This window comes from Amblyomma mixtum, chromosome 4, assembly GCF_055824585.1.
Source record: "Amblyomma mixtum isolate Tamu chromosome 4, ASM5582458v1, whole genome shotgun sequence".
Taxonomy (NCBI): Eukaryota; Metazoa; Arthropoda; class Arachnida; order Ixodida; family Ixodidae; genus Amblyomma; species Amblyomma mixtum.
In genome coordinates, this window is record NC_143015.1 from 160,766,563 (window position 1) to 160,794,205 (window position 27,643).

Below are 27,643 nucleotides of genomic sequence, written 5' to 3' on the forward strand. Positions count from 1 at the left end.
CATGTCCTGCGAATAGCTGAAAGGGACGTCTTCCGCTCCTGCGCTTGACTGTCTAGGAAAATGTTTCGCCCGTTACCTGAAATTGAAAAAAAACAGTTACTCTTCCCAAAATGCGTCCATTCCTGAAAAATAGTTTGGAGTCTAACCTACGAAAAACTTTGAGATCACTGAGGCGACCGCATTGGAGCAATGCGAAAGCAAAACGTCCACATACTATATTCACGTCTGTGACTGTTCTGGCGTCCATGTACTATACCGACGTCCATCACTATTTGGACGTCTAAGTTCATTTTTTTCGTGTTTTCTCGCATTTAATTAATTCCTAATTACACTTCTTCAACCAATTTTTTTCCCACGGCAACATTTTATCACACACTATCTGTCACAATCACACTTTCACACCCACACTGGAGCAATGCGAAAGCAAAACGTTCACATACTATATTGACGTCTGTGGCTGTTCTGTCGTCCATGCACTATATAGACGTCCATCACTATTTGGACGCCTAATTACATTTTTTCGTGTTTTCTCGCATTTAATTAATTACTAATTACACCTCTTTAACCAATTTTTTTCCCACTGCCACATTTTATCACACTATCTGTCACAATCACACTTTCACACACTTATCTTCGGAGAAAGACTTAATCGTGCGGACAAAATTTGCGGACACTTTTTGCTGACGCGGCAGAGCCATAGAATGTTTCCGCATTAATAACGTCACCCAACGCGACAGTGCTAGTTCCAATCCCGACCGGAATCAACTACAGAACCCCGAAACCTCTGTTTTATACACCCAGTTGTTTGATGCGCTTGAAACTAGGCATAACAAGAATTTGTTAGTGGTTGACCACATGCAACTTCGTTGGATTTCGAAAGCAGATAAGAGCAAAAAATGCTAATACGATGATGCAACCGATTCCTTTGATATCATAGAACTGTAAATATTTTTCACCATATCTTTATGCTTTCCGCTGCCACTGTATTTTGGGACCCAAGGACTCCTCAAGCCGCCGTACGACGAGTTTTCTCTTGTACAGTCGGGGACAAAAGTCTCCGGACCACGTGTTCCTCTAACGAAGCCGATAGCTCTGCTATTAGTCGGCGGCTGGAGACCACACTTGTGGGGGTAAAAGTTAAATTTTTGTTCTTTCATCTCCACAAGTGCGGTCTCCAGCCGCTGTGTGATAGTAGAGCTATAAGCTTCGTTTGAGGAACACGTGGTCCGGAGACTTTTGTCCCCGACTGTACTCCTGTATGCATCGGTGTTTGAATAAACGCGTGAAATAGTAGGCCTTTGTTCCGCTTGAAGCGAACGGAGCCAATGTTTAGGGCTTGAAAGGCCGGCCTGAACCACTTTTTCCTTACAAAAACATTTTTAGACAGTCCACATACTGTCCATAGGATTCTGTCGATAAAATCTACAGACTATCTATAGGCAAATCCTAGAGAACGGTCTATAGGCAATACAAACTTTATGGACAGTCTATAGACAATCTATAGATTTATGGCCGTACACTTTTAGTATATTTTTGTCTATAGACAGTGTATGTACTATGAATAGACAAAAAGAAATATCTATAGGAAGGCGATAGAATCTATAAGAAGTCTATGGACTGTCTATAGACCATTTTTATAAGGGTCATAAGGGCACACGGCTATTCCAGGAAAATAAAGGCCGACCCCCTCTCTGAGGCCTGACTTTAGGCACGCTTTATCGGACACCTTCAACCGGCCCAGCATTAGATGGTTCACCAGGGTCCTTGAGCGTCAAGCCGTGGCTATCTGAGAGCGGACTCACCACTTTGTACTCCGTCAGTACATCGGGGTACGTGATGAAGACTTGGCTCAGTTGAAACGAAGTGTACTGCGTGTTTAACGGTGCAGTGGACGCCTCGTCGGCGTACGAGGAAGTGAAGCCGTCCCTGTACATCTTCAGCAGCACTACGGCCTGCCCCGTCGCTGTCGGGGGCAAGGAGACGATGTCTCTGTTCAGAAGCCAAAATTTGACCCTGCAAAGAAGAGGGAAGCCCGATGAGCTCACCGCGCTCTCTGAGGCAGCCACATAATGCCGGGATCATCATCATCATCAGCCTGACTACACACACTGCAGGGAAAAGGCCTCTCCCATGTCTCTCCAATTAACCCTGTCCTTTGCCAGTTGCGGCCCCTGTATCCCCGCAAACTTCTTAATATCATCCGCCCAACTAACTTTCTGCCGTCCCCTACTACGTTTGCCTTCTCTTGGAATCCACTTCGTGCCCAACTAACTTTCTGCCGTCCCCTACTACGTTTTCCTTCTCTTGGAATCCACTTCGTCACCCATAAGGACCACCGGATATCTTGCCTTCGCATTACATGCCTTGCCCAGACCCATTTCTCAATCTTTATTTCGACTAGGATGGCATTAACCCACATTTGTTCCCTCACCCACTATGCCTGCTTCCGGTATCTTAACGTTACACCTATCATTTTCCTTTCCATAGCTCGCTGCGTTCCTTAACTTAAGCTGAACCTTCTTTGTTAGCCTCCATGTTTCTGCCCCATAGGTGACTACCGGTAAGATACAGATAATGCCGGGATATGATCGGCTTATTGGCTCGGGACCCATAGGAAGAGGAGGATTTTTAAAATCGCCCTCTGCCGCAACCCAATAATCGACTTCAAGGCATTTATCACCGTGCCACAGAAATTCAGCATTCCCAGCTTCGCGGAACTTTGTTAGAACAATTTGATTTTCGCAGACACTTCCCAGCTAAAAACGTATCCACGACTTGCGGTGCGCGACATGATGGGACACAGAGAAGGAAAGGGCCGCGCGAATAAGAAATCTTTTTGATTTCCGTCAAACATAAGGCTCATTGGTAGGTAACCATGACATGCATTGCGATCTTCTCTGCGCGCTCGTTCGCGCCGCGTCCTTTCGTGCCCTGTGTCCGTCCTGCCCTCACTGTGTTTCTTGGCAACCTACTATTAGTACGAGACCTATTCGATAAGCTATAATAGAAAAAAAAATAAATATCTATAGCAGGGCAATATAGTTTATAAGAAGTTTATAGACATTCTATAGACCACTTTTGTAAGGAGCACGCACTTCCTAATTTAAATCTATCACCACCGGAGGAGGTAGGAGGATGCGACGGTGTGGCTATTGCTACCGGAGAGGGCAAGCGTAGCAGGGGTAGTGTCACGTGATCGGATGACATTAGAATAAACAAATCTATAAATCACTTTATGGCCCCGAGAGGGATTCGAACCCGCGGCGGCCCGAACAGATCGGCTTTGCTCGTCGCTGCATTAGACAACTAAGCTATACTGCCGCTCTTTTGTTATTAATTCCCTTGATTGCCTACAGGATCCTACAATATGTCCACAAGAAGCAGCAGCCAACCAATGACTGACTTGGGAAGGCTAAAATTCTCTAATGATGTTTAACGTCTCAATATGACGGACCCTGAAGTTTGATAATTTCAATATACCTTGCAATTGCTTTTTCAAACTACCATCTAACTGGCCGTACGTCAAGATCTGCATGACGCCGCGCCGTCGTGCTCCTTCGTAAAAATTGCGAGGACACTTTGGCAACTAAAGTGTTGAGAGACGAAAGCCGAGGACAGTATGCCGTGACGACTTCCGGTGGATGTGACGTCACACCGTTCCCGTGGCTATATCGAAACCCAAATTATACATCTTTCAGGGATATTAAGTGTTAATTACGCTTCATTACACATTTTTCTATCTATGTTGACACAAATCTTGTGACTTGTGTTGACACAAGTCGTTATCTGTGCGCTGCTTCCTTGTTTCGTGCGTTCCACTGTGTCTTCCTGTCAATGCGCAGTATACCTGCGTAAAATAAAATAAAATAAAATAAAATAAAATACACATTTGAAGTTTTTTATATATGCATGTCTACTGCGTTGGTGCTTTGTCCTAAAATACACGTTTATTGGGTGAACAACACAATTGACTTTCTTGTACCTCAAATTATGTACATAGATGCGCATTGCGTCAATGTTGTTATTCTTTGCTTACTTTGTGAATGCTTGGGCTGCTGTTTCTCTTTTTTTTTGTATTTACCTGCATTTATGCGCTGAGTTACTGTATCAACCCCCCCACTGTAATGCCAAATGGCGCTGTGGGTAAAAGATAAATAAATAAATAAATAAATCCGACATTTATCCGCCCATTCTATCACAATTTTCTCTATGCCGTGACGATTTCCGGTGGATGTGACGTCACACCGTTCCCGTGGCTATATCGACGTCCGCGTTATTTCGACGCAGTTTCGACATTCTTGCCTATAATTAATTAACTAATTAATCTACAGTCATCAAACTTCGCTTCTAGGTTCATTTCTTCCTCCGCGATCTGAAGCAACAATTGGTTTTCTTCTATCTTTTTTGGTTCCCGAGTTAAACGCATGTGGCACGTTTTGTTAACGGATGGACGACAGCATGAGCCATTAAAGGTTTTCGCCTTAATACATGCAATCCCAAATTCATGGTACGATCGTAAGGCACACCATCCTCGTTTTCAATCTCGAGGTATCAAATGCCGTGTGGCTAAAGCGGAAAATTTTTCTTGAGTCCTTCCGACAAAGACCCAGTAAAATTCAGGGGGACACTTTGTTGGCCTAAAGTGCGGTGAGGCTGTGTCACTGATGTGTAGTAAAGATGTTAAGCTTTGCCTCTAAAAGTGTAACGCGACAGCGTCTTGCAACGCTGCCAGGGAGTCCACAAAACGCCATCGCCAGTTTGCTCGACGGTAAATTGGTTTTTGAGGAAAGGAAATGTATCTGTCTCACATATCTCGGTGGACACCTGGACCTCGCAAGACGAGCGCATTGAAGCCATCATCAGGAAGGCAACAAAGCGAGCACTGGACCTCCCGGTGGCTACCTCCAACGCCAAACTGAAGGCGTTGGGAGTGGTAAACTCCTATCAGGAGTTACGGGTGGTGGTGGTGAAAAACTTTAATATGCAAAAAGAGTTTGAGGGTCAAAAAACCCTGCTACATGGTTGGTATCCTTAGTCCGGGACACCGCACGACGAGGCCCCGTCTCGCGCCCGCTTTACTAGAGCCCTTTGAGACTCCAGTGTGGAGCAGTTGAGGAGGGCAGTCTCCCATGCCTCTCGGGTGGGGGTGGGGGAAGGGGGAAGGTGAGGATTCTGAGTACATGCCCACACCATGTGAAAGATATCGCAGATCTCTCCACAGTGCGGGCAGCGCCCATCTGTGTTCGGATCGAAGTGTTTTGCTATGGCAGGACAGAGAAGAGTTCCTGTCTGCAGGCGCCGCAGAGTTCGCTCCTCCGCCTTACTCAACCCCTTGGCAGGTACTGGGTAGAGACGGTGGCTGTCGTAATAATGAATTAGGATTTCGCGGAACCGCAGAAGCGGTTTATGAGCTTCTGAGCCAGGAGAGCTAGGATGAGGAGTCCGGTGTGTGAGCGCTCGGGCGGCCGCACCAGCGGCCTCATTGCCTCGTAGACCCTGGTGGCCAGGAGCCCAGATCACTTTTGTGCTAGTTGGATCGGCGGGAGCGCGTCTTAGATGTTGGGAGGCAAGAGGTGATATTTCGCCTGCAAGATAATGTTCGCAGGCCCGGTGAGAGTCTGTGATAACTGTTCTCGATTTTGGATCGGCGGCAGCGTGAGCTATTGCGACTTCCTCCGCTCGTGTTGAATTTGGGGCCCGAAAAGATAGCCCATCGAAATTCATTCCCCGGTGGACTACGGCAGAAGTGAAGAATCCCGTGGGCGACGGCCCTGTGATGTCCACGTAGTAGACGCCCTCTTTACATCCATACTGCCTCTCAAGCGTGCGAACCCGCGCTTGTCGTCTGCCTTCATGTGAAGCCATGTCCATGTTACGAGGGAGCGGAGCGACCAAGAGCATGTGGCGCCACAGCACCGGGTTGTTCTCCGTCCCCTCTGGTATGCATGTGTGCTGGATATGTAAGCGGTTTAGCAGGCGGCGCCCAGGAACCGTCTGCGATAGCCGTGTATATTGGTTCACGAGGTGGGCCTCCCGCAACTCCTGATAGGAGTTTACCACTCCCAACGCCTTCAGTTTGGCGTTGGAGGTAGCCACCGGGAGGTCCAATGCTCGCTTTGTTGCCTTCCTGATGATGGCTTCAATGCGCTCGTCTTGTTGTTTGGTGGTGCGTAGGTAGAGCATCCGGCTGGTCACGAAGGCATGGGCGAGCCGTAGCGCGTCCCTGCCCCGCAGACCACCCCGCTTGTTGGAAACACGGTGGATCATGCGCCCTATCTGTTCACCTATGCTCTTGAGTTTCGCTATAATAGAGTCCGGCTTAAGTTTGTTATTGATGAAGAGATCAAGGATCCGGAGCTCTGCCACTTCTCTGATGGGACCGCCCGACAGAGATATGTGTATAGACGTGTTGTCCTTGTGGTTTCTCCTAACGTGTAGAAGCTCTGATTTGGCGGGAGTACATTGGAGACCACAGTCGGCAGCATATGCATCGACTATGGAGGCGGCCTGCTGAAGGCGGTCCTCCATCTCCCCAAGGCTCCCCTCGGTGGTCCAGATTATAATATCGTCTGCGTAGAGTGCGTGTTTTGTGCCCTCCACCTGAGCCAGTCGGCCGGGCAGGAGCATCATGGCGAGGCCCACCTCGTGAACCAATATACGCGGCTATCGCAGGCGGTTCCTGGGCGCCGCCTGCTAAACCGCTTACACATCCAACACACATGCATACCAGAGGGGACGGAGAACAACCCGGTGCTGCGGCGCCACATGCTCTGGGTCGCTCCGCTCCCGCGTAACATGGACATGGCTTCACATGAAGGCAGACGACAAGCGTGGGTTCGCACGCTTGAGAGGCAATATGGATATAAAGAGGGCGTCTACTACGTGTACATCACAGGGCCGTCGCCCGCGGGATTCTTCACGGCTGCCGTAGTCCACCGGGGAATGAATGTCGATGGGCTATCTTTTCGGGCCCCAAATTCAACACGACCAGAGGATGTCGCAATAGCTCTCACTGCCGCCGATCCAAAATCGAAAACGGTTATCACAGACTCTCGCCGGGCCTGTGAACATTATCTTGCAGGCGAAATATCACCTCTTGCCTCGCAAATTCTAAGACGCGCTCTCGCCGATCCAACTCGCACAAAAGTGATCTGGGCTCCTGGCCACCAGGGTCTACGAGGCAATGAGGCCGCTGATGCGGCCGCCCGAGCGCTCACACACCGGGCTCCTCATCCGGGACTTGCTAGCCCGGCTTTACATCCAACACGATTTCCACATTCAGGAGCGGGTCCGAGTGCCCGAACTCTGGAGACGCGCCGTCAGAGTTCGACCCCTCCCCACTAAGATGGATAAGGAAGACCATAGTGGTCGTCCCCAGGCTAGGGCGGAAGCCTTAGCGCGCAACTATGGCAACAAGCAAGGTGTCTACTACGTAGATGTAGCCGGGCCGACCCACGGGGGGTGGTACACTGCCGCGGTCATACATCAAGAAATACAGGTGGATGGTCTCTCCTTTCAAGCCCCAGGCACAACACAAGCTGAAGAGGTTGCTATCGCCCTAGCTGCTTCTGATACCAAATCAAAACACATCATAACAGATTCGCGTTCAGCGTGTAAAAATTATGAGGCTGGCTGGATAACTCCACTAGCTGAACGAATACTAAGGAACTGCAGCCGAGACACCGATCCTACTCCCCGCTGCATAGTTTGGACTCCGGGCCACCAGGGCCTAGCAGGAAACGAAGCTGCAGACGCGGCGGCCCGAGCACTCATTCACCGGGCGTTCCCATTGGCTCCTGAGCACCTGAAACCTGAAGGTGGCTCTTTACTCTCGTTCAAAGACATAACATCTTATTATAAGGATAGGCACCGCGTGTACCCAGCCCCTGCAAAGGGACTGGGGAAAGCAAACGAACGCGTTCTACTTAGACTATTCACTAATACAATGCTGTGCCCGGCAGTATTAAAACACTTCGATCCCGCGTTCACTGGCAGGTGCAAACACTGTGGCGAGGTGGCTGACACCTACCACATGGTTTGGACTTGCCAGCGCAACTCAGCTCTCTCCCCCCACCCCAACCCTACACAGAGAGGAATGGGAGGCGGCCCTGCTTGGCTGCTTGGACCTTCAGGCCCAAAAGGCTTTGGTCAAGAGGGCTAAGCTGGCGGCTTCGACCAATGGGGTCCCGGAATAGGGACTCTACCCATTGCGGGGCTCTTTAAGAAAGCCTCACCTCTTTTATTAAATAAAGGCTTTTCATCATCATCATCCTCATCCTAGCTCTCCTGGCTCAGAAGCTTGTAGCGCCCGGTGACGCTATAAAGCGCAGGCGCTGAGATCGGCGTTCCCGCGAGAGAGGAAAATAAAGACGGACAGCGCGTGCTCGTGGCGCACGCCCGGCACGGGCAGTCCGGAACTAGAAGCCTGCCACGCTGGTCTTCTCTCTCTGGTGCTCCGCTGCGACCCCGCAAATCCTCAACAGTGGTGACCCGGCGAACCGTGCCTTCTATCGCAGCGGCGTTCCAGCATGGCGTACTGGCAGCACCCAAGTTTTGACCCGCCGCTCCCGGCGTTCCGGCCTGCAGGCGTCGGCGGGTGGTTCGCCCAACTGGAGGCTGCGATGTACCTGAACGGCATCACCATCCAGCCGTTCAAACACGAAGTCCTTTGCGACATCCTCCCACCCGACCTCCTGCGTCGGCTCACCTACTCTGCTTTCGGCGGCCGGCCATACGATGAGCTGCGTGCGGTCGTCTTGGCGTACTTCGGCGCCTACTACGTTCCGCCGCCGCTCTACGACGCAGCGGACCCGTTTTCGCCGCCGCCAGCCTCTGGCCCTGCACCGCCCTCGCTCGCGCCCACGCAGCCTTCATCAGAACCCGGCCCGCCTCAGCAGCCCCTCGCCGCCTCGCCGCCACTCCAGTCCAGCGTCTCCGGCCCGGCTTCTTTAGCACCGGCCGCACCAGAGGCTACCGCATCGCTTCCGGCAGCACATGCTGCTGCCCCGGTTACGCTAGCAGTACTGTGCGATGACTCCACGGCCCCAAGTCCGCAGTCATTCCCTTAGCAGCTCGGTGAGGTGCCTGGCCCACCGCCGTTTGCCACGTCAGCGCACTCAGCGACAGATGCGCCTCGCGCAACCATGTTCAGCGCCTCCGGCCATACCGCCTCCCATAAGGATGACACAGTGTCTACGGCACAGCTCGGTGAGCAACTTCTCTCATCTGCAATAGCGCCGCCGTCAGTCGAGCTCTTCCTCGACGAGTGCCCCATTCCACCAACTTCTGTAACCTACTGCGTAGCATCGCTGCCAGCCCAAAGCTCACCTTCCGCCTCATCGCTCATTGCGGCAAAGCCGTCAGTCACTGACCTGAGCGATCGTGCTACAGGCGAAGTGAGTTTGCCGCCACCGCAGCATATGCCACATACCAGCCCCACTACATCGGCGGCCACACCGCCTGCTCAAGAGGCCCCACCCCAAGACCTCAGTACTGTCAACTGCTTCTCGGAGTCTGACCCTGGCAGCTCGACACTGTCGCAGAAAGCGTCTGCTTTGGCGCCTGACTTGAGCAACCTTCAGCAACGAATGGTAGAGCTACCCGCACCGGGCAGTGCAGCAACTGTCCATCCACCAGCTGTGTCTGTTGCTGTTAGCCAGCCGTCTGATGTAGCCGTCTCAGCTCCACGGCCTGTCACTGCGACAACCTTCTTGCAGCCACCCACAGCCGACCATGCCCACACGCGCATCAGCACTGGCCAGTCGCTCCGGACTGTCACTCCCGTTTCACCCAAGCACCTGGAATTGAGCCCAGCAACTTGCTCCGGCATCGTCACGGCTGTCACCGTTGTGTCGACGGTCCCACCACAGCTGCTGTTAGTCCCTGGAGCCGATTCGGCCGCTCCTGTGCTTGTGACCGCGTACCCGGCGCGTCGGATCCCCATCGACATCAGCTGCAATGTTCCAGCACCGACAACACTTGTGTCCGCGGGCAGCACTACAGTCGGTGACGGCCCGACCATGGCCTTCCCTGCCCCCATGTCCTTTGTCAACTCGGCACCCAGCATCATTCGCCCGTTGCGAAGCAGCCAGGCTCGTCCACCTGAGCCGGCGCACTCCACCCGACTGCTCTTCCCGGCCCCTGACCTGAACATACCGGACCTTGTAGCGACCCCGTGGGGACACTGTTACTCTAGCTGCCTGCTTGCCTGCCGTGGCTACTCCCTCTCTGCCCCGTCGGCGCGTACATTCCGACGTTCCGTCTAGGCGGGGGGCCCTGTAGCGCCCGGTGACGCTATAAAGCGCAGGCGCTGAGATCGGCGTTCCCGCGAGAGAGGAAAATAAAGACGGACAGCGCGTGCTCGTGGCGCACGCCCGGCACGGGCAGTCCGGAACTAGAAGCCTGCCACGCTGGTCGTCTCTCTCTGGTGCTCCGCTGCGACCCCGCAAATCCTCAACAAGCTCATAAACCGCTTCTGCGGTTCCGCGAAATCCTAACTCATTATTGCGACAGCCACCGTCTCTACCCGGCACCTGCCAAGGGGCTGAGTAAGGCAGAGGAGGGAACTCTGCGGCGCCTGCAGACAGGAACCCTTCTCTGTCCTGCCATAGCAAAACACTTCGATCCGAACACAGATGGGCGCTGCCCGCACTGTGGAGAGATCTGCGATATCTTTCACATGGTGTGGGCATGTACTCAGAATCCTCACCTTCCCCCTTCCCCCACCCCCACCCGAGAGACATGGGAGACTGCCCTCCTCAACTGCTCCACGCTGGAGTCCCAAAGGGCTCTGGTCAAGCGGGCGCGAGACGGGGCCTCGTCGTGCGATGTCCCGGACTAAGGATACCGACCATGCAGCAGGGTTTTTTAACCCTCAAGCTCTGTTTGAATATTAAAGTTTTTCACCACCACCACCATCGCCGTAACAGGAAGGGAGGAAGATGGAAGTGAACGAAGACACCGTATTCACTAGACGCGCTTTTGCTCACTCCAAACCATCGAGCTGGCATGGCGGAGTGGTTACCGTGCTCGTCTCGCACTCTGGAGACCCTGGTCCCATTACCCCACTCGACCGATTTCCTACTCGGTTTTATTTATTTATCTGGTCTGACTATAAAGGTTAATTAGGCTAATTGATTAACTAACTAATTAACTAAGCTCAGTCCCACTTGGAACATCACTATACCATCCCTTTAATTGGTTGTACGGTTAATAGCCAAAGTGCCATTGGCCCAGTTTGAAATTCGCGCACTGCGACGTCACGACCATTTCGACCAATTAAAAAGCGTGACATTTCTGTCGACCACTCCTGCTTACAACGATGAGGCATTAAAGGCTTCTGCCTTAAAATCAGTTGTAAGTTTGCGCTCGTCCCGTACCCTGTTTTGTGTGTGTGTTTCGCGCAGCTACCATGTCTGTAGTATTGAACCAACTAGCCCGACAACATGTTCTACTTAGAAATATCTATAGGAAGGCATTGGAGTCGGTAAGAAGGAAGGGTAGCTAGGAAGGCATTGGAGTCGGTAAGAAGGAAGGGTAGTGCTGTGCAGAGCATGCGGCATTTCACGAAATGCGCAACGTTCGCAGACATGGGCACGCTGCTCGTGGTTCATACGTACTCTCTGCCAACTGGCCACTTCCCGTTGTATAGAACGTAGGCTCCCACTCGGATGTACACTTCGTTTTGATAAAAGGCAAAGTTGTTCCGCGAATAGTACGAGGAATTCTGGTCAGGAGAGAATGGCGAAGATTAAGACGAGGTTCGCGAAATTAAAGGCGCGCTTAATTCTTACAAAAGAGTTTTAGACAGTCTATAGAGTGTCTATAGACTTCAGTATGTGAAGTCTATAGACTGTCTATAGACAAATCCTAAAGAACAGTCTATAGGCAATACAAATGCCATAGACAGTCTATAGTAGGATACAACTTAAAAAAAAAAACAGCAGTTGCTAACATTGGGCCGTGGTCCGCGGCGTCCTGAATTACTCCGCTGGCCATTCGCAACTGTCAACGAACTCAACTTTTTAATGTCTGATTATGTCAAACAATCCACGTATCAAAATTCTAGAGGTCATAATTTTTTTCTTGTGCTAAGCTTCTTGTTTACGTAACAAGAAACGTTAAACTAACGGACTACTTTTTCATCGCGGAGGAATTCTGTGCGTGGAGGCTGAATGTGGGCGGAGCTTCACTGCAGACTTAAGTTGTATCCGACTTTATGGACAATCTACAGATTTATGGCCATACACTTTTAGTAGACTTTCGTCTATAGACAGTCTATAGACTATGAATAGACAAAAGAAGTCAGTAGAGTAAGAAGTCTATAGACTGTCTATAGACCATTTTTATAAGGAAAGTATCCTTACGTGCGGAAATGCGAAAGCATTCCGAGTTCCGTTCCCTCCTCTCTTACTTAGTGATGTAATTAATAATTGATGGTAATTTTAATTACTTAATTACTCAAGCGATTATTTATTTTATTTATTTGGGAGATACTGCAGTCTCGGACGACCAAGCAGGTTTGAACATACAGATACAAATTTTAACATAGCCGTGCTTTCAGAAGCATACTTGAAACCTGAGCTTGGTTGAAGAGAAGCAGGCACTAAAAAATTGCATGCACAACGCCTTATCAAGAGTGCAAAAAAACACACCAGAACAAAATTACGGTAAGATTATACATTAGTTACAAAGGCTTACGCAAGAAAAAACGATAAATAGAGTAAGTAAAAAGAATCACAATTATATCCCAAAGAAACCTCAAGCGTGCATTAGTTTAATAATTATCGATTTTTATTAATGATCCAGAACCACCAATTATTATTTATCACTAATATTATTAACAATTAATACATTAAAATAATTTATTTGCTTGATTGAATGAATTTGACAGTTAATAATTTTCCTCCTCTAACGAACTTCCAAGGAAGCCGCATAATTCTCCTTTCTCTCCGTGTGACAGCTTGCAAAGTAAATAAAATTTAAATTGAAAACTGAAAATCGGGTTGGAGGAAAGGAAATGACGCAGTAACGCTATCGCATATCACGGTGGACACTTGAACCGCGCCTAAGGGAAGGGATAGAGGTTTGGTTTGGTTTATGGGGTTTAACGTCCCAAAGCGACTAAGGCTATGAGAAACGCCGTAGTGGAGGGCTCCGGAAATTTCGACCACCTGAGGTTCTTTTACGTGCACTGACATCGCACAGTACACGGGCCTCTAGAATTTCTCGTCCAAAGAAATTCAACCGCCGCGGCCGGGATCGAACCCGCGTCTTCCGGGTCAGCAGCCGAGCACCATAACCGCTGAGCCACCGCCGCGGCATGACGCGTGAAATAATCCACTTAAAGCGAAAGATAAAAAGGTTAAAGAAACGGCGCTTTCATTTAGATCATTTAAAGGATTTAAAAGAAGGGCTTGCACGCACAGTACACTCTTCGAAAGAACACTATTTTAATACAGTGCTTCCAAATTTCATTGCAGAGGAACCAAAAAAGTTTTGGAATTATATAAGCGAAAAAAAGAAACTAGTGCCTCAAATTTTGGTTGATGCTTCTGTAGTTACCGATCACGGGGATATTGCGCATCACTTCAATGACTACTTTCACAGTGTGTATTCAAATTCCGGTGCTTTTCCATCCAGTGACGCAATGTTTGGCCTCTGTGATGTAAATTTTATTTCCTACCATGGCGTAGTTTCAATGCTACTGAATTTAAAGACTAAATCATCATGTGGTCCCGACAACCTTCCTGACGCGTTCCTGAAGCGATATGCTGAATCTGTTGCAAAGTTTCTAGTTATTATATTTCGCATTTCATTACTTCATGGACGCCTACCGAGCGACTGGAAGATAGCCAGGGTTGTGTCAATACACAAGAAAGGTGACCGTGCATTATTACAAAATTACCGTCAAATATCGCTTACGTTACTACATATTATTGCCAACCAGATTAATGAATTTTTAGATGCGCGCGCAGTCCTCTCGAATTTCCAGCACGGGTTTAGAAAAGGATACTCAACAATTACACAACTAGTGACAGTAATACATTCACTCGCTTCATGTCAGTAATACATTCACTCGCTTCATGTCTTGATAAGAACGGCCAGATTGATGCAATATTTCTTGACCTCAGCGAAGCTTTCGATAGAGTTCCCACGGCAAACTGATATTAAAACTCAGACGCATTGACCTCCCGAAAATTTTGATCATATGGATATCAAATTATTTAACCAATAACTACCAATATGTAGCAGTTAATGAGCAGCAATCAGGTTGCCTTCCAGTCGGCTCTGGCGTGCCCCAAGGAAGTGTGCCGGGGCCATTAATATTTTTATTGTATATTAATGATATTACCACTGAACTTGATCTGAATGTGCAAATCGGGTTGTTTGCGGATGATTGTGTGCTCTTCCATGAAATAACTTCAATTGACGACCAAATCCATCTTAACTCCTCTCTTGATAAGATTTTCGCATGGTGTGAAACGTGGGACATGAAACTTAACACTGATAAGACCGTCTTTCTTCGCTTCTCTAGCAAAATAAATGGCTGTGGCTTAGCTTGGTTAAGCCCGGTAATTGCGAAAGCAATATCCGTAGCTACGCCATGGTTCAGCTGGTAGTGTAGCTGGTGGTGGTGCTTGTGGTTAGACTTTTGGTGATGCATCGGTTATACAATCCAATCCAATTCAAATCAATCCAATCTAATCCAATCCAATATGCTAATATGGTAGCTACCGGCCTCGCTACGCGACGGGCTGAAAGTGCAATTAGTAATGCTTTCGCAATAAAAAGCTCCGCTTCCTTTTAACTACAGGCTAGGTTCGTCGCCTTTGCTGGAAGCGACTAAATATAAGTATTTGGGTACTACTACTAACACTTTATCATGAAATTTACATATGGATAACATCTGCTCTCCGCACTCCGCAAACTATACTTCCTAAGAAATGAGCTTAAAACTTCTCCCCCTAACGTAAAATTACTTGCTTACAATTCACTAACTAGGCCGAAACTCGAATACCTGCGCGTTGTCTGGGACCCGTTTACTAAACACAATATCACCCGCCTGGAAAAGGTACAGAGAAAAGCTGTAAAGTTTATTTACTCTAAATTTTCCCCGTATGACTCACCGTCTGAAATAATGCAGGTTAATGGTATTCAAAGTCTTGCACAACGAACAAAAAATTTACGTTTGGAATTTTTTTACTTGCTTTGAAACAAGAATTAGCTATTAACCCTGCCCCATATCTGTCCCTTTCAACGGCGAGGTGTACACGCCACCATTATCCTAATTCTCTGAAGCCGTATTTTGCACGAACAGATTTATTCAAGTTTTCATTTTTTCCTCGCACAGTAACGGACTGCAATGATTCTTTATTGTCTTTCGCTACACTTTGATTTTTACTAACTTTGTTATTATTATTCTGTTTGCCATTTTACATACCCTGCTTGGACCTGTATAAGGTTTGCAGTATTAAATAAAGAAGATGAAGAAAGAAAAGACTCTTCCCATTGCTAACTGCATCAAGGTATTATGTTTTACAGTGGGAAACATACCTCCGTTGCCAAGAGTAAGAATTCCTCATATTTAGTGATATAAATCTACTCCGAAACTTGGGCACAATATGTTGCTCCCGGCAGGGTGGCGTATTCGCCAACTGCAGCCTGTACAGCCACAAGGCTTGAAACCACGGTGAATTGATCACGGTGACTGAAGATTGTCACAACGCCTTACCTAAAAGGGATAATAAATCCTCTTAAACGGCGTTATATGCCACTAAGCATCACGATTTGCGACCTAAAAGAGAAAAACTGAAAAAAAAAAATGAAATTAAAAAACAATAAAACTACAGTACAGAGAGCGGGGTCGAACGGCCGACCTCCCATACGCAACACGAGCCTTTAATCCACTGCGCCATAGCAGCGATGTCAAGTCGTCGTTCTGAATGAATATTTATAACCAGCCTTAATGTGGCTGCTACCTGCCGGTGGGCGGCGCTGTCATCGCTGGCTGTACCGGCTGCATTCGGCGAACACGCGGCAGGGTGTGCGCTAGAGGACACTAGAGGACGTCTGACTTTCTTTTATGCGTAGCATATTGCAATCACTCAGTTCAGCCCTTGGGCGCGGCCGGGCAGCCACCAAACCACGTGACGGGACGTCACCAAACCATGTGCAAAAAGAAAAAAAACAAAAAAAGAAAAGAAAAAAAGGACGGCTGAGCATGGTGGCGGTTGCCACCGCCTCGTTTCAAAGGGGGCGCTCCTATCCATCTATCCATCCATCTATCCATACGTCACGGAGGAAAAGCTGCTGAGAAAATCGAGTGCCGCCGAGCAATACCTCGCGCAAAAAGACCGCGCAATATGCAACGCATTCTTCGCTTAACCAAGCTAAGCCTGGGCATTTTTTTTACTCTTACCCCGCCGCGGTGGCTCAGTGGCTACGGCGCTCGGCAGCTGGCCCGAAAGACGCGGGTTCGATCCCGACCGCGGCGGTCGAATTTCGATGGAGGCAAAATTCTAGAGGCCCCTGTGCTGTGCGATGTCTGTGCACGTTACAAAACCCCAGGAGGTCGAAATTTCCGGAGCCCTTCACCACGGCGCCCCTCATAGCCTGAGTCGCTTTGGGACGTTGAAGCCCAATAAACCAAACCAATAAATCAATCCTTTCTACATCAGGGCCGCCGCGGTGGCTCAGTGGCTACGGCGCTCGGCAGCTGGCCCGAAAGACGCGGGTTCGATCCCGGCTGTGGCGGTTGAATTTCTTTGGAGGAGAAATTCTAGAGGCCCGTGTACTGTGCGATGTCAGTGCACGTTAAAGAACCCCAGGTGGTCGAAATTTCCGGAGCCCTTCACTACGGCGTCTCTCATAGCCTCAGTCGCTTTGGGACGTTAAACCCCATAAAACCAAACCAAACCAAACCTTTTTACATCCCATATAGGCTTATTCATGTTTAGGGTGTAATACATTTCACCCTGACGAGGTTGATAAGATGACCAAGCTGGGCTGAGGTGGCATGTCAAGGACTCCTACGCTATGCACGCCCAAGAAATGTACCCTTAGTGAACCCGCACTGTGAGTGGTCCCACTTTACCTTCGCTTTTCAAACAGCCTTAAAGAACCTCGCCAGCTTTGCTAAACTTGCTAAAAAAACAGTTTGCTAAACTTTGCATAGTCAGCTTCTTTCTGTCCCGACACGGCACAATGAAAGCACTTGTTTCTTGCTCAGCTGAAATAAAATACCCACAAATCCCCCACCCGTGTACTCACCAAGACTGCTCGGCACACATCTTCTACGGTCCAGTGAACCTCATGGAACACGAATGGTGACGACTGTTTGGAGTTTGGGTTCGTATAAAATACGACAAGCTTGTCGAGGTCGTGTTCTGGTTTCAGGGCGTCCCTATCAATGAATAGCTGGCCGTCCAAGTGTACCTGAAAAGCCCAAAGCACCGGGTAGCAGCCAGGGCTGGCCACGGTACTCGAAGAAAGTATCTTCGATACCCATACCCGATACCCTCAAAAACTGTATTTCCGATACCGATACGAGATACCAAAATTGATTTCCGATACAGATACTCGACGCTGTGTCGGCAATAGTTGGGTGCACAACTGAAATCGTCAATATTAATAACGCTGGTGATATGATTTGATAAGTTACATTTCTCCGTGGTTTCTCCGTGCCTTTCAGCCAGCTCCGTGGAGGCTTTGCTTTCGCTTTATTTTGTTTTTAGGTTTCCATGAATAAATAGTTTCATTCGCAGATAATATAGCCGCAAAATAAGCCCGCAGAAATAAAATACGCGCGGACTATTGGCTACTACGGACTTCTACGTATTACTCCGCCGATGGCAGAGCGGCAAGCCGCCACGGGACTGGGTGAAAGGCACTCCACGCGCTGGTCGGCTCCGCCCACGGTAGGGGGGAGAATTAAAAAAAAAGGCGGGAGCCGGACGTTAATTCGATTTAATTAGGGAAATCGGCTACACAGGGCAATAAATCGGAGTTTCTAAGAAACCACAGAACGTGCAGATCGAGTACCCGCGGAAAAAAGACAAATTCAGATTCCTCTTCAGTGCACCTTTAAACGAATCCGGCCGCATGGGTTTCTCCAATTTCTTTTAGCTTTACTGTTGGCGCAGCTGGTTTGATTAAAGCTTTACCATTGGAAAGAAGCCATGCTGGCGTCGAAACGATCACCTTCGTAAACAGCCAAGTGATTTTTTTTTCTTTTTTTCGCGGTAAGCACTGTATTTCGGTGTCTTCGAGCTTATATGTTTCAAGTTTGTGACGCTAGCCTACATTTTCGTTTCACTTTTCCGTTGCAAGTTGTTCGCCAAAGCTGATATGAGGGTCAGCGCTACGTCGATCACGCTGGCTTAAGAACGATCGATTTCTAACCCGCAGGCCCCATGGTACACAGCACATATCAAACGCATATCAAGCAGAAAGAAGCGCCGATATCGCACTGCTAAACTGTCTTCCAGTAAACCACATTGGGATGCACATAAAGCAGCGGCTAACACCTACGTAACAGCACTAAAACAAGCAAAAGAGAAATTTCTAACACCTTGCCATCCATGCTATCATTGAACACTAAAAAATTCTGGCACATTATCGACCCACCATCTGACGAATTTACCACTTTGGTAGACGAGTCAGGGGATCCAATTCCGAGCAGTTCATGCGCTGCGGTCCTCAACAAAACGTTTGTGAAGAATTTTTCCCATACTTCAGGCGTTAACCTACCTGTCGCCCATCAGTATAATTATGTAGTTATGACTCCTACATATACTGACCCATCCGGTATTGCTAAACTTATTGACGCTTTAAAATTTCATTCGTCACCCGGCTATGACTGTATCAGTGCCAAAGTTTTTATTGCGAAAGCAATACTGCTTGCACTTTTCTGCCATCGATGGTCGTGGCGCCTCCTTACACAGCGGCACGTCACGTGACCGTGTGACGTCACGACAGAAAGAGAGACGGGGCCCCAGATCGCGCCATCGATGGTGGAGGTACAGCATTACACGCCGGCTGCGCCGCTGCCGAGTGAGGGCGCTTGCTAGAGCGGGATAAAACGGGGGGAGGGGGCTGCAGCTGCGCTCCTCTCAGTGCGCTATGTCGGATGATGTGTACAAGGCGAGGCTGGAACGATCTACTGTGGCCAAGCGACGGCGCCGCGCCGAAGAAACGGACGAAGAACGGGAAGAACGGCTAGCTAAAAAACGTGCGTATGCAGCAGCCTGGCGAGCACGCCGGTCAACATCGCTTGATGCGGGAGCATCTACAAGTGCAGGGCCAAGGTTAATGAGTGGTGTTAACGGTAGCGAAACTATGGAGATAGCCAGTTTGGAGAGAAGTTTCATGGACGCTCTTAATGCCGAAGATACTTCAATGGGTGAAGAATCTATGAATAGTATGGAACGACTCAATTTCAACAGAGGAAAACGCCGTGCTGAAGAAACGCCGGAACAGAGAGAAGAGCTGAACCAACCAGCTGAACCTAGATGAACCAGCTGAACCTAGGCGCAGCCAGGGAGGTATTGCTTTCGCAATCTTCCAGGCTTAACCAAGCTAAGCCACAGCCAATTTTTTTTAAATACTGTTGCCTGTACTTCTACACTACTAACCAAGATTTTTCAGCAATCTCTCGATACCTTAACACTGCCCACACAATGTAAAATCGCGAAGGTGGTTCCTTTATAAAAACTAAAAATTAAAACGTCACCTGCGAATTATGGTCCCATCTCGCTTACCAGTACATGCTGAAAATTATTAGAACACGTAATTTTCACAAAGCTTGTTAATTTCATTGCGACTAATTGTTTCTTCTCACACGCAGAGCGCGGTTTTCGGAAATCATATTCATGTGGTACCCAACTTGACTGCTTCCCTAACAAGGTTCACCTTATTTTAGACTGCGCATCAGAGGCTGGTTTTATTTTATTCGACTTCTTTAAAGCTTTCGACAAGGTATGTCATCGTTTATTAATTTTAAACTAAATCTACTGAACACTGATCATAACGTCTTGAAATTGATTGAATACTTTCTTCACAACCGATCACAGTTTGTTTCCGCAAACAACTACGATTCACCTTTAGTGATGCTTATTCGGGTGTGCCTCAAGGATCAGTTATTGGACCGTTTCTCTTTCTCATTTACATCGATGGTCTTCCTTCCAAAGTAGCATCTAACATTCATCTGTTTGCTAATGACTGCGTTGTTCTTCGCGAAATAAAATCACCTGATGATGCTAACTTTCCTCAAAGCGATCTTACTTATATGTCTACTTGGTGCAATGATTGGGTCGTAGACTAAACGCTGATAAATGTAAAGTTATGCCAGTATCCCGACACGCTAACACTCTATCTAGGTACTACATAAATAACGTCCCCTTAGAATCTGTCACTGCATATATATACTTGGGCGTCCACATTTCTGCAGAGCTCTCTTGGTCGCACCACATCGAGTAAATTATTAACAGTGCTAACCGCATGCTTGGCATACGCCGAAACTTTACGAAAACCCCGTCTTCTGTCAGATTATTGCTTTACAAAACGCTAATCCGTACAAAACTGAAATATGCAGGTTCTGTTTGGGATTCCCACCACGAAAAACTAATCACTTATCTGGAGAAGGTCCAAAATAATGTCATGCGTTTAATTTTATCTACCTTTAATCGTGACGCGAGCGTAACCAGCGTGAATACTTACCGTTCTTTACAGCGTTTAGCATGCATCAAAAAAATAATTCGTCTGTCTTTTTTCATAAACTGTACCATCATTCCACACTACGAAATGCACTCATTGCTCCTCCCCACTGCGTTTCAAGCCACACCGATCATCGTCACAAGGTTGGAATTTCAACATTTAACACCTTATCAGCATTTCAGACCTCCTTGCCTCGTGCTTCACGTGTACGGAACCACATTCCCGCTGAAATCGTCAACATCAATGATAACCAGCATTTTCGCAACGCGTTAGCTAACGCATAAATACCAGAAAATTTTTGTAACTCATTTTCTTGTCTGTGTTTCTTCTTGTATTCTTTGTAACCACTCAGCAAAGCAGAAATCTGGGCGAGTTGGTAAGTATTGCGGAGTGCAAGGAGTGCAAATGCGTACAGGATTATAGTAACACTCGCATCCTGTTCCGACACGGCGATAAGGTAACACGAGAGATCATGGAGGCCTTCTATATTCATCAGAAAGGCAGTCTATGTATCAGCAGCCCTTCGATTGCCTTATCCGAGAGGGAGTTAAGGTATCTGAACAACCACGTGCCTTCCAGAAAACGTCTGTGTGCCTGATAGGTGTTTCTATATATACCCTTTCTTTTCTGCAATAAAAACTAGTTGATAGTCAGCGCTTGTTTGTGTTACTCTATCGTCTTTCGTTTTTTTCCCGTTCTTGTTGCGCTGTGAAAAATATCATGTAACCACTCCCCTCTTTAATGCCTCTGGTCCTGATGGTTCAATAAATAAATATAAATGCTCAAAACAACAAGAAAGTGAGCATTTTCTATTCAGTAGCGGTGTGAGACCCAAGAAAACTGCGCTTATTTGCACAAGTTTCCATTTGCCCGATGTCTCGGTTCCCGGTTTCCGGAATGGCGGTTATTTAAAAAATGGCGGTTATTCACTAGGCATGGTATGACGTCAGGGGTCATTCTGAAGGTCAAACGTGGCAAGTGGACGCCGCTACGCGAAAGGCCGCTCCTGGGAGTAGTATTGCTTTGGCAATAAAAACAGAATGACCGTGAAGTTGATTAAGTAACTGCGTTTTCTTTTCGCCGCAAGGGAAGCGGGCGCCACCAAGACTACAACGTGTGCACCGCAGGGGGTGAGAGCGAGCGAACAAGCCTGAACTCACCTCCAGCCTGTCACCAGTCCTTTTGTACTGCAGCACATGCGGTCCTTTCACGGGCGTCGTCGCCATTGTAGTGAACCCTTGTCCCACATTGTTTATTTCTCTTCTTGCACCGTATTGGGTTGCGGACATGGTTACCTCTATGCATCTCGAAACATGATGGTCATATACGCCCAACCGGAGATAGGCACTGCGGTCGTGGAGAGAAATAAAAAAGTGTTTCAGACGAACTGCCACTAGCCGCGATGGCTCAGTGGTTAAGGTGCTCGTCTACCGAGCCGGAGAACCCGGGTTCGAACCCGACCGCGGCGGCTGCGTTTCGTTGGAGGCGAAACGCGAAAGGCGCCCATGTGCTGTGCGATGGCAGTGCACGATAAAGATCCCCAGGTGGTCGAAATTATTCCGGAGACCTCCACTACGGCACCTCTTTCCCTCTTCTTTCACTCCCACCTTCCTCTCTTCCCGTACGGCGCGGTTCAGATGACCGCCAAGATATGTGAGACAGATACTGCGCCATTTTCTTTTCCTCAAAAATCAATTAGACGAACTGAAGAGGTCACAGAATTCTAACGAGGTTGATGATGCACTGTAATAGCACCCCCCCCCCCCCCCCTCAAAAAAAAAAGCTTGATCAAAGAACGGCATGGCAAAAGATATTTATGGTCTACACATCATCATCTTTAGCCTGACTACGCCCACTACAAGGCAAAGGCCTCTGCCATGTCTCTCCAATTAACCGTGTCCTCTAAAAACTGTGGCCACCATATATCCCCGCAAACTTCTTAATCTCATCCGCCCACCTAACTCTCTGCCGCCCCCTGCTACGCTTGCCTTCTCTTAGAATCCACTCCGTTACCCTTAAGGACAAGCGGTTATCTTGTCTTCGCATTACATGCCCTGCCCAAGCTATTTTTTTTTTAATGCGATGTTTATTGCCTCAGGGCATAAAACGGCATGTAATGATAAATGAGGATGCCTAAATAAATGAGTAAAGGTTCGCTGATCTAATGAAATCGAGCAGTGAACGATGATGAGGTCCTTGTGTCCAATCGGTGTATGACGCACTGTTCTCGGGCGAGAGACCCGCTGCCGCCAGGTGCCGAATTCTTGTAGGCTTCAGCGCCGGGCAAACCCACAGCAGGTGGTGAATGTCGGCCTCAAGATTTCTGTTCTTGCAGACTGGACACCCGGGGCGGGGAAATACACCTTCAAATTGCGGCCACTTTCGTGTAACGGCTGGAGTTAGGGCAACCCCGACCCGGATCCTCCGAAGCGCAACCTCCTCTGCACGGGTAAGACCACGGGGGAGGGTTACCGCACACGGAGGGATTAGAGCACGTGTGCGGCGCCGGAGGTGTTCCTTTTTTGTTAAAAGGAGGGTGGTGTCATCCAGTGTTAGGACTCGAGGCGAAGACGAAGTTGGGGTCACAAGGTGGGTCGCAGAATCTGCACGGCTTTGCGAACTCAGGAGGTCTCGTGGGACCCACTGTATTCGGACTGGCTGCGGGATGCGTGCCGCGAGACGATGGATGTCCTGGCAAATGCCTGGGGTGCGACTGACGCGTCGTAGTAGGCGTATGACTTGAAGAGCGTCGGTGCGGATGACAATGCGAGCCGTAGGTAGTAGGGGAACGGCGGCCACTGAGCATAGTGCCTCTTGAACGGCAAGCATCTCCACACAGAAGGAGGAAGGAGGTTCTGGGAAGCGAAACCTAGACGTTTTGTTGAGGGCAGGCTTGCAAGGGCAGTAAATTGCAGTAGTGGTTTCGCAAGCCTGGATGCCTGCGTCAACGTATAAAACGATGGAGCCATGCGGCAGATGGGCGTCTTCTTGTGTAATTCGTTCGCGAAACGACGCCGCCGCGAGGGTAGATGATGGCCGGCGTAGATCTGTTGGTTTATTTTCTTCCTCTTGATTTCGACTTTGTAGACAGAAGTCTATAGACAGTCTATAGACTGTCTAAAAAATTTTTATAACGGCAGAGAGCATGCTAATTCCCTTGGTTTGTATAGTGGCTCAAACCTGTCTTTGCATTGCCTTGAAACAACAGCGCCGTCCTCTCCTCCTTTCCACGGTTATTACCGTGTTTCACGTGCGTGAAACTAAAACTGCCTAGTAGCTCTGGGGCCGCCGGTTCCTGCACGTGTGGCTTGTACGCATGCGCTTCTTTGCTTCTTTAGGCGGTGTTTAGTTTCTGGAAATAGTTGGTTTGGTTTGGTTTGGTTTGGTTTGGTTTGGTTTATGGGGTTTAGCGTCCCAAAGCGACTAAGGCTATGAGAGACGCCGTAGTGGAGGGTTCCGGAAATTTCGACAACCTGGGGTTCTTTAACGTGCACTGACATCGCACAGTACACGGGCCTCTAGAATTTCTCCCTTAAAGAAATTCAGGAGAAATTCTAGAGGCCTGTGTACTGTGCGCGATGTCAGCGCACGTTAAAGAACCCCAGGTGGTCGAAATTTCTGGAGCCCTCCACTACGGCGTGTCTCATAGCCTTGGTCGCTTTGGGACGCTAAACCCCATAAACCAAACCAAACCAACTATTTCCAGAAACTAAACACTGTCTAAAGAAGCAAAGAAGCGCATGTGTACAGTGGTTGTAAGTTTGCGCTCGTGTACGTGTTTCCGCCTCGCGTCCCATCGTGGTTTGCCAAAGTTTTCTTGATTATAACTGCTAAAAGACAGCCAGTTTACTTGTCAGCTGTTTTGCCTGATGCAACATAGAGAAATCAAGGCGCACTTGGGCTTTTCATATTGAGCCTAGTGATAACATGACTAATTACATTTCATCTCTCCCTTATTTGTATTGCATATATAGTTTTCGCTGAAGACAATTAAGCCTTTAAAAGTGGTGGTGATGCGTGTATTATGTTAGCTCTGTTAAGCCCGAAAGTACTGCCGGCAGTAGCCTCGTAGTGAGAGAATGTTGCTGCTCCAACCATTACTCCAGGAAGGGAATGTTTTGTAAAATGTCAACAAGCACCTCAACTGCTGTGCGCCTCTCAGCAAGTCATCACCGCTACTTCAGTATCACTTTGTAAATAGTAAATAGTAAGTAAATAGCAAATTGGTTTTTGAGCAAAGGAAATGGCGCAGTATCTGTCTCACATACATCGGCGGACACCTGGACCGCGCCGTAAGGGAAGGGAGGAAGGTAGGAGTGAAAGAAGAAAGAGTTTGGTGTAGATCTTGGTGTCCTAATTTCAGCAACGGAAATAAAGTGACGACGGCGCAAAGCAGGCCGTGTGCGAAATCTCGGTCCAGGTGAACATTTTGGAATCCACTTAATTCTTGGGGAGCTTTGCGGGCGGTCTTTCAGTCCATTTCAAAAACATTTCGCCTTTGTTGCTATACACCTAATTACCTTGTTTGACTCTCTGGAAAAAAATAACGATTCTGCAGCTTGAGGTCTGAACATATTCGGGTTATCGATTCCCGACGCTGGCCAACCGGATATATTGTCGTTCAGCCACGTACGAATCGTTAAAACCTCGACATACTCACGCTGGTTGTCCGGAGGCTGCCTCGTTTACAAAGAAGAAAGTGAGGGCACCAGGTTCCTCGATTTTGCCAGGAGTTATGAGGAAGAAGTTCGTTTGCCTAGCGTCGAAGCCACCCTGCAGACATCGAAGTGACACCAAGTTACAATGCGCATCGTAGTAAGTGGGCAAAAGGATCAAGCGCAGGACCTTATGCAGCAAAGAGATTTTTCGAGCGGAAGCTCTACTCCTCCCCCGCTAAGCCTCAAGGTCATGTGGGTCTGAAGAATGACCTTCAAGCGGCGGAGCGGGGGTGTGGCTGTGACGTCATACCATGTGACTCGGCGCAGCTGCGGCGCGCGGACCCGGCGGCGTTCGCTCGCCTTCGCAACTGCGTTAAACAACGTGATTCAACGCTCACCTCGCAGTTGCGCTGAATCACGTGACTCGCCGTTCATCTGAGAAGATACTAAAAAGCGGGAAGCGCGGCTTGACGTTCGCACCATGGAGGAGTGGTGCGACACCGCTAAAAGGCAGACATTGTCATTGCGGTAACAGGGATATCCGCAATAACTAACCTGAAACTAACGTCCTAGGTGGGGACAAACGAACCCAGGTCCTATGACGAAGGATCAGGAGGAAAAGCTTGAGTCAGTTTATGGCGCTGTTGAAAGGCTTGAAGCAAGCCACACGAACATCCTTGAAGGTATTAATAAAATCCTCACCATTCATACAGGCTTGCAAGAGGAATGCAGTCTGTATGATCCCGAGCTTAAAAACCAGACAAGTTCAGACCTTCATAATGATATCAAGTCTCTAGTTAAACGTGTGGAAGAACTTGAAGTTAAAAATCAGACAATGCGTACATCTGATGCTTCCACGAGCTGCGCTTATGATGTGTCTAACATTCAAGTTAAAATTGATGATCTAGAAAACTGTTCCCGCCGGTTCAACGCTCTCTTTACGGAGTTCCTCATAAGGATAAGGCTGAAACTTGGGGAGACTCCGAGCGTCTCCTTAACGAATTTTATTCTGAAAAACTTGGTCTTACAGTGTCTTCCAGGGGCGTAACCAGGGGAGGGGGGGGGGGGGGGGGGGCTTATGAAGCTTCAGCCCCCCCCCTTCCCCCCACAATCGAAATTTTACACCGCAGCTCTTTGGCGCCCGTTTCTGCGTTTCGCGGCGTCGCCGTCGCCGTTGTCCGTTGTAACTGTTAGTCACGCTTTAAGCTGCGAAACCAGTGGAGCGGGAGCTTGGAATGCAAAGGAAAAGCGCATAACTGCCCTCTTAGAACAGTGGACATCTCAATCGTGCTTTAAGCTACGTGGCGGTAGTGACAGATGTGCGCTGCATGCGTTGGCATTGACAACGTCGCGCCATTTTAAGGAAAGAAAGCGCACATAACTGGCTCCCTGGGTCAGTTGACGCCCTGAATCGCGGCAACCTGGGCCATCAGGTGGCCGCAGTGACTTCGGCTCATTGCCTTGCATCTGTGCCAGGGTGCTGAAACCGCTCATTTACGATATAGTCAGCTTTACAGAAGTTTTCAGAGCCATATCTAGGAAATGTGAATTTATAGGTGGCCGCCAAACTGCGTCCTCAAGTGTCCAAATCACTCAAAGAATATCGCGTATTAGACGATCTGTCCAGAAACCACCGAGGTCGTCTAATACGCGATATTCTTTGAGTGATTTGGACACTTGAGGACGCAGTTTGGCGGCCACCTCTAAATTCACGTTTCCTATGTATGGCTCTCAAATCTTCTGTAAAGCTGACTATATCGTAAATGAGCGGTTTCAGCACCCTGGCACAGATGCAAGGCAATGAGCCGAAGTCACTGCGGCCACCTGATGGCCCAGGTTGCCGCGATTCAGGGCGTCCACTGAACGAGGGAGCCAGTTATGTGCACTAGACGATCTGTCCAGAAACCACCGAGGTGCCGCCGCGGTGGCTCAGTGGTTATGGTGCTCGGCTGCTGACCCGAAGGACACGGGTTCGATCCCGGCCGCGGCGGTTGAATTTCTTTGGAGGAGAAATTCTAGAGGCCCGTGTACTGTGCGATGTCAGTGCGCGTTAAAGAACCCCAGGTGGTCGAAATTTCCGGAGCCCTCCACTACGGCGTCCCTCATAGCCTTAGTCGCTTTGGGACGTTAAACCCCACAAACCAAACCAAACCACCGAGGTGTCAACATACCGTGTAGTGCACGCGCATGCCATTCTTGTTCCTTTCAGTAACGATGACGTTCAACTGCTCGACGGTGAGCTCTCGGAGGGGAGACGCAGAAAACGCCAT

The 27,643-nt window shown here is 48.7% G+C and overlaps 1 protein-coding gene across 1 annotated transcript; it reads right to left on the minus strand.

The window, feature by feature from the left end:
* Nucleotides 1–52: 52 nt before the first annotated feature.
* Nucleotides 53–27,643, minus strand: LOC149349032 (uncharacterized). Its single transcript, XM_089541889.1, has 7 exons — nucleotides 27,545–27,643; nucleotides 25,376–25,488; nucleotides 21,876–22,062; nucleotides 17,272–17,436; nucleotides 11,619–11,725; nucleotides 1,803–2,013; nucleotides 53–76 (listed from the first exon to the last, which is right to left on the minus strand). Exons 1-7 carry the CDS (start codon nucleotides 27,641–27,643, stop codon nucleotides 53–55), a joined length of 906 nt encoding a protein of 301 aa, XP_089398015.1.

What these genes read in the sequence shown, in the direction of transcription:
- LOC149349032 (XM_089541889.1), bottom strand. Translation starts at nt 27,643, where the DNA reads ATGGCGTTTTCTGCGTCTCCCCTCCGAGAGCTCACCGTCGAGCAGTTG. An exon ending in GCAGCCTCCGGACAACCAGC is followed by an intron (nt 22,063 to 25,375) that starts GTGAGTATGTCG and finishes CCACGACCGCAG; the next exon opens with TGCCTATCTCCGGTTGGGCG. An exon ending in GGACTGGTGACAGGCTGGAG is followed by an intron (nt 17,437 to 21,875) that starts GTGAGTTCAGGC and finishes TGGGCTTTTCAG; the next exon opens with GTACACTTGGACGGCCAGCT.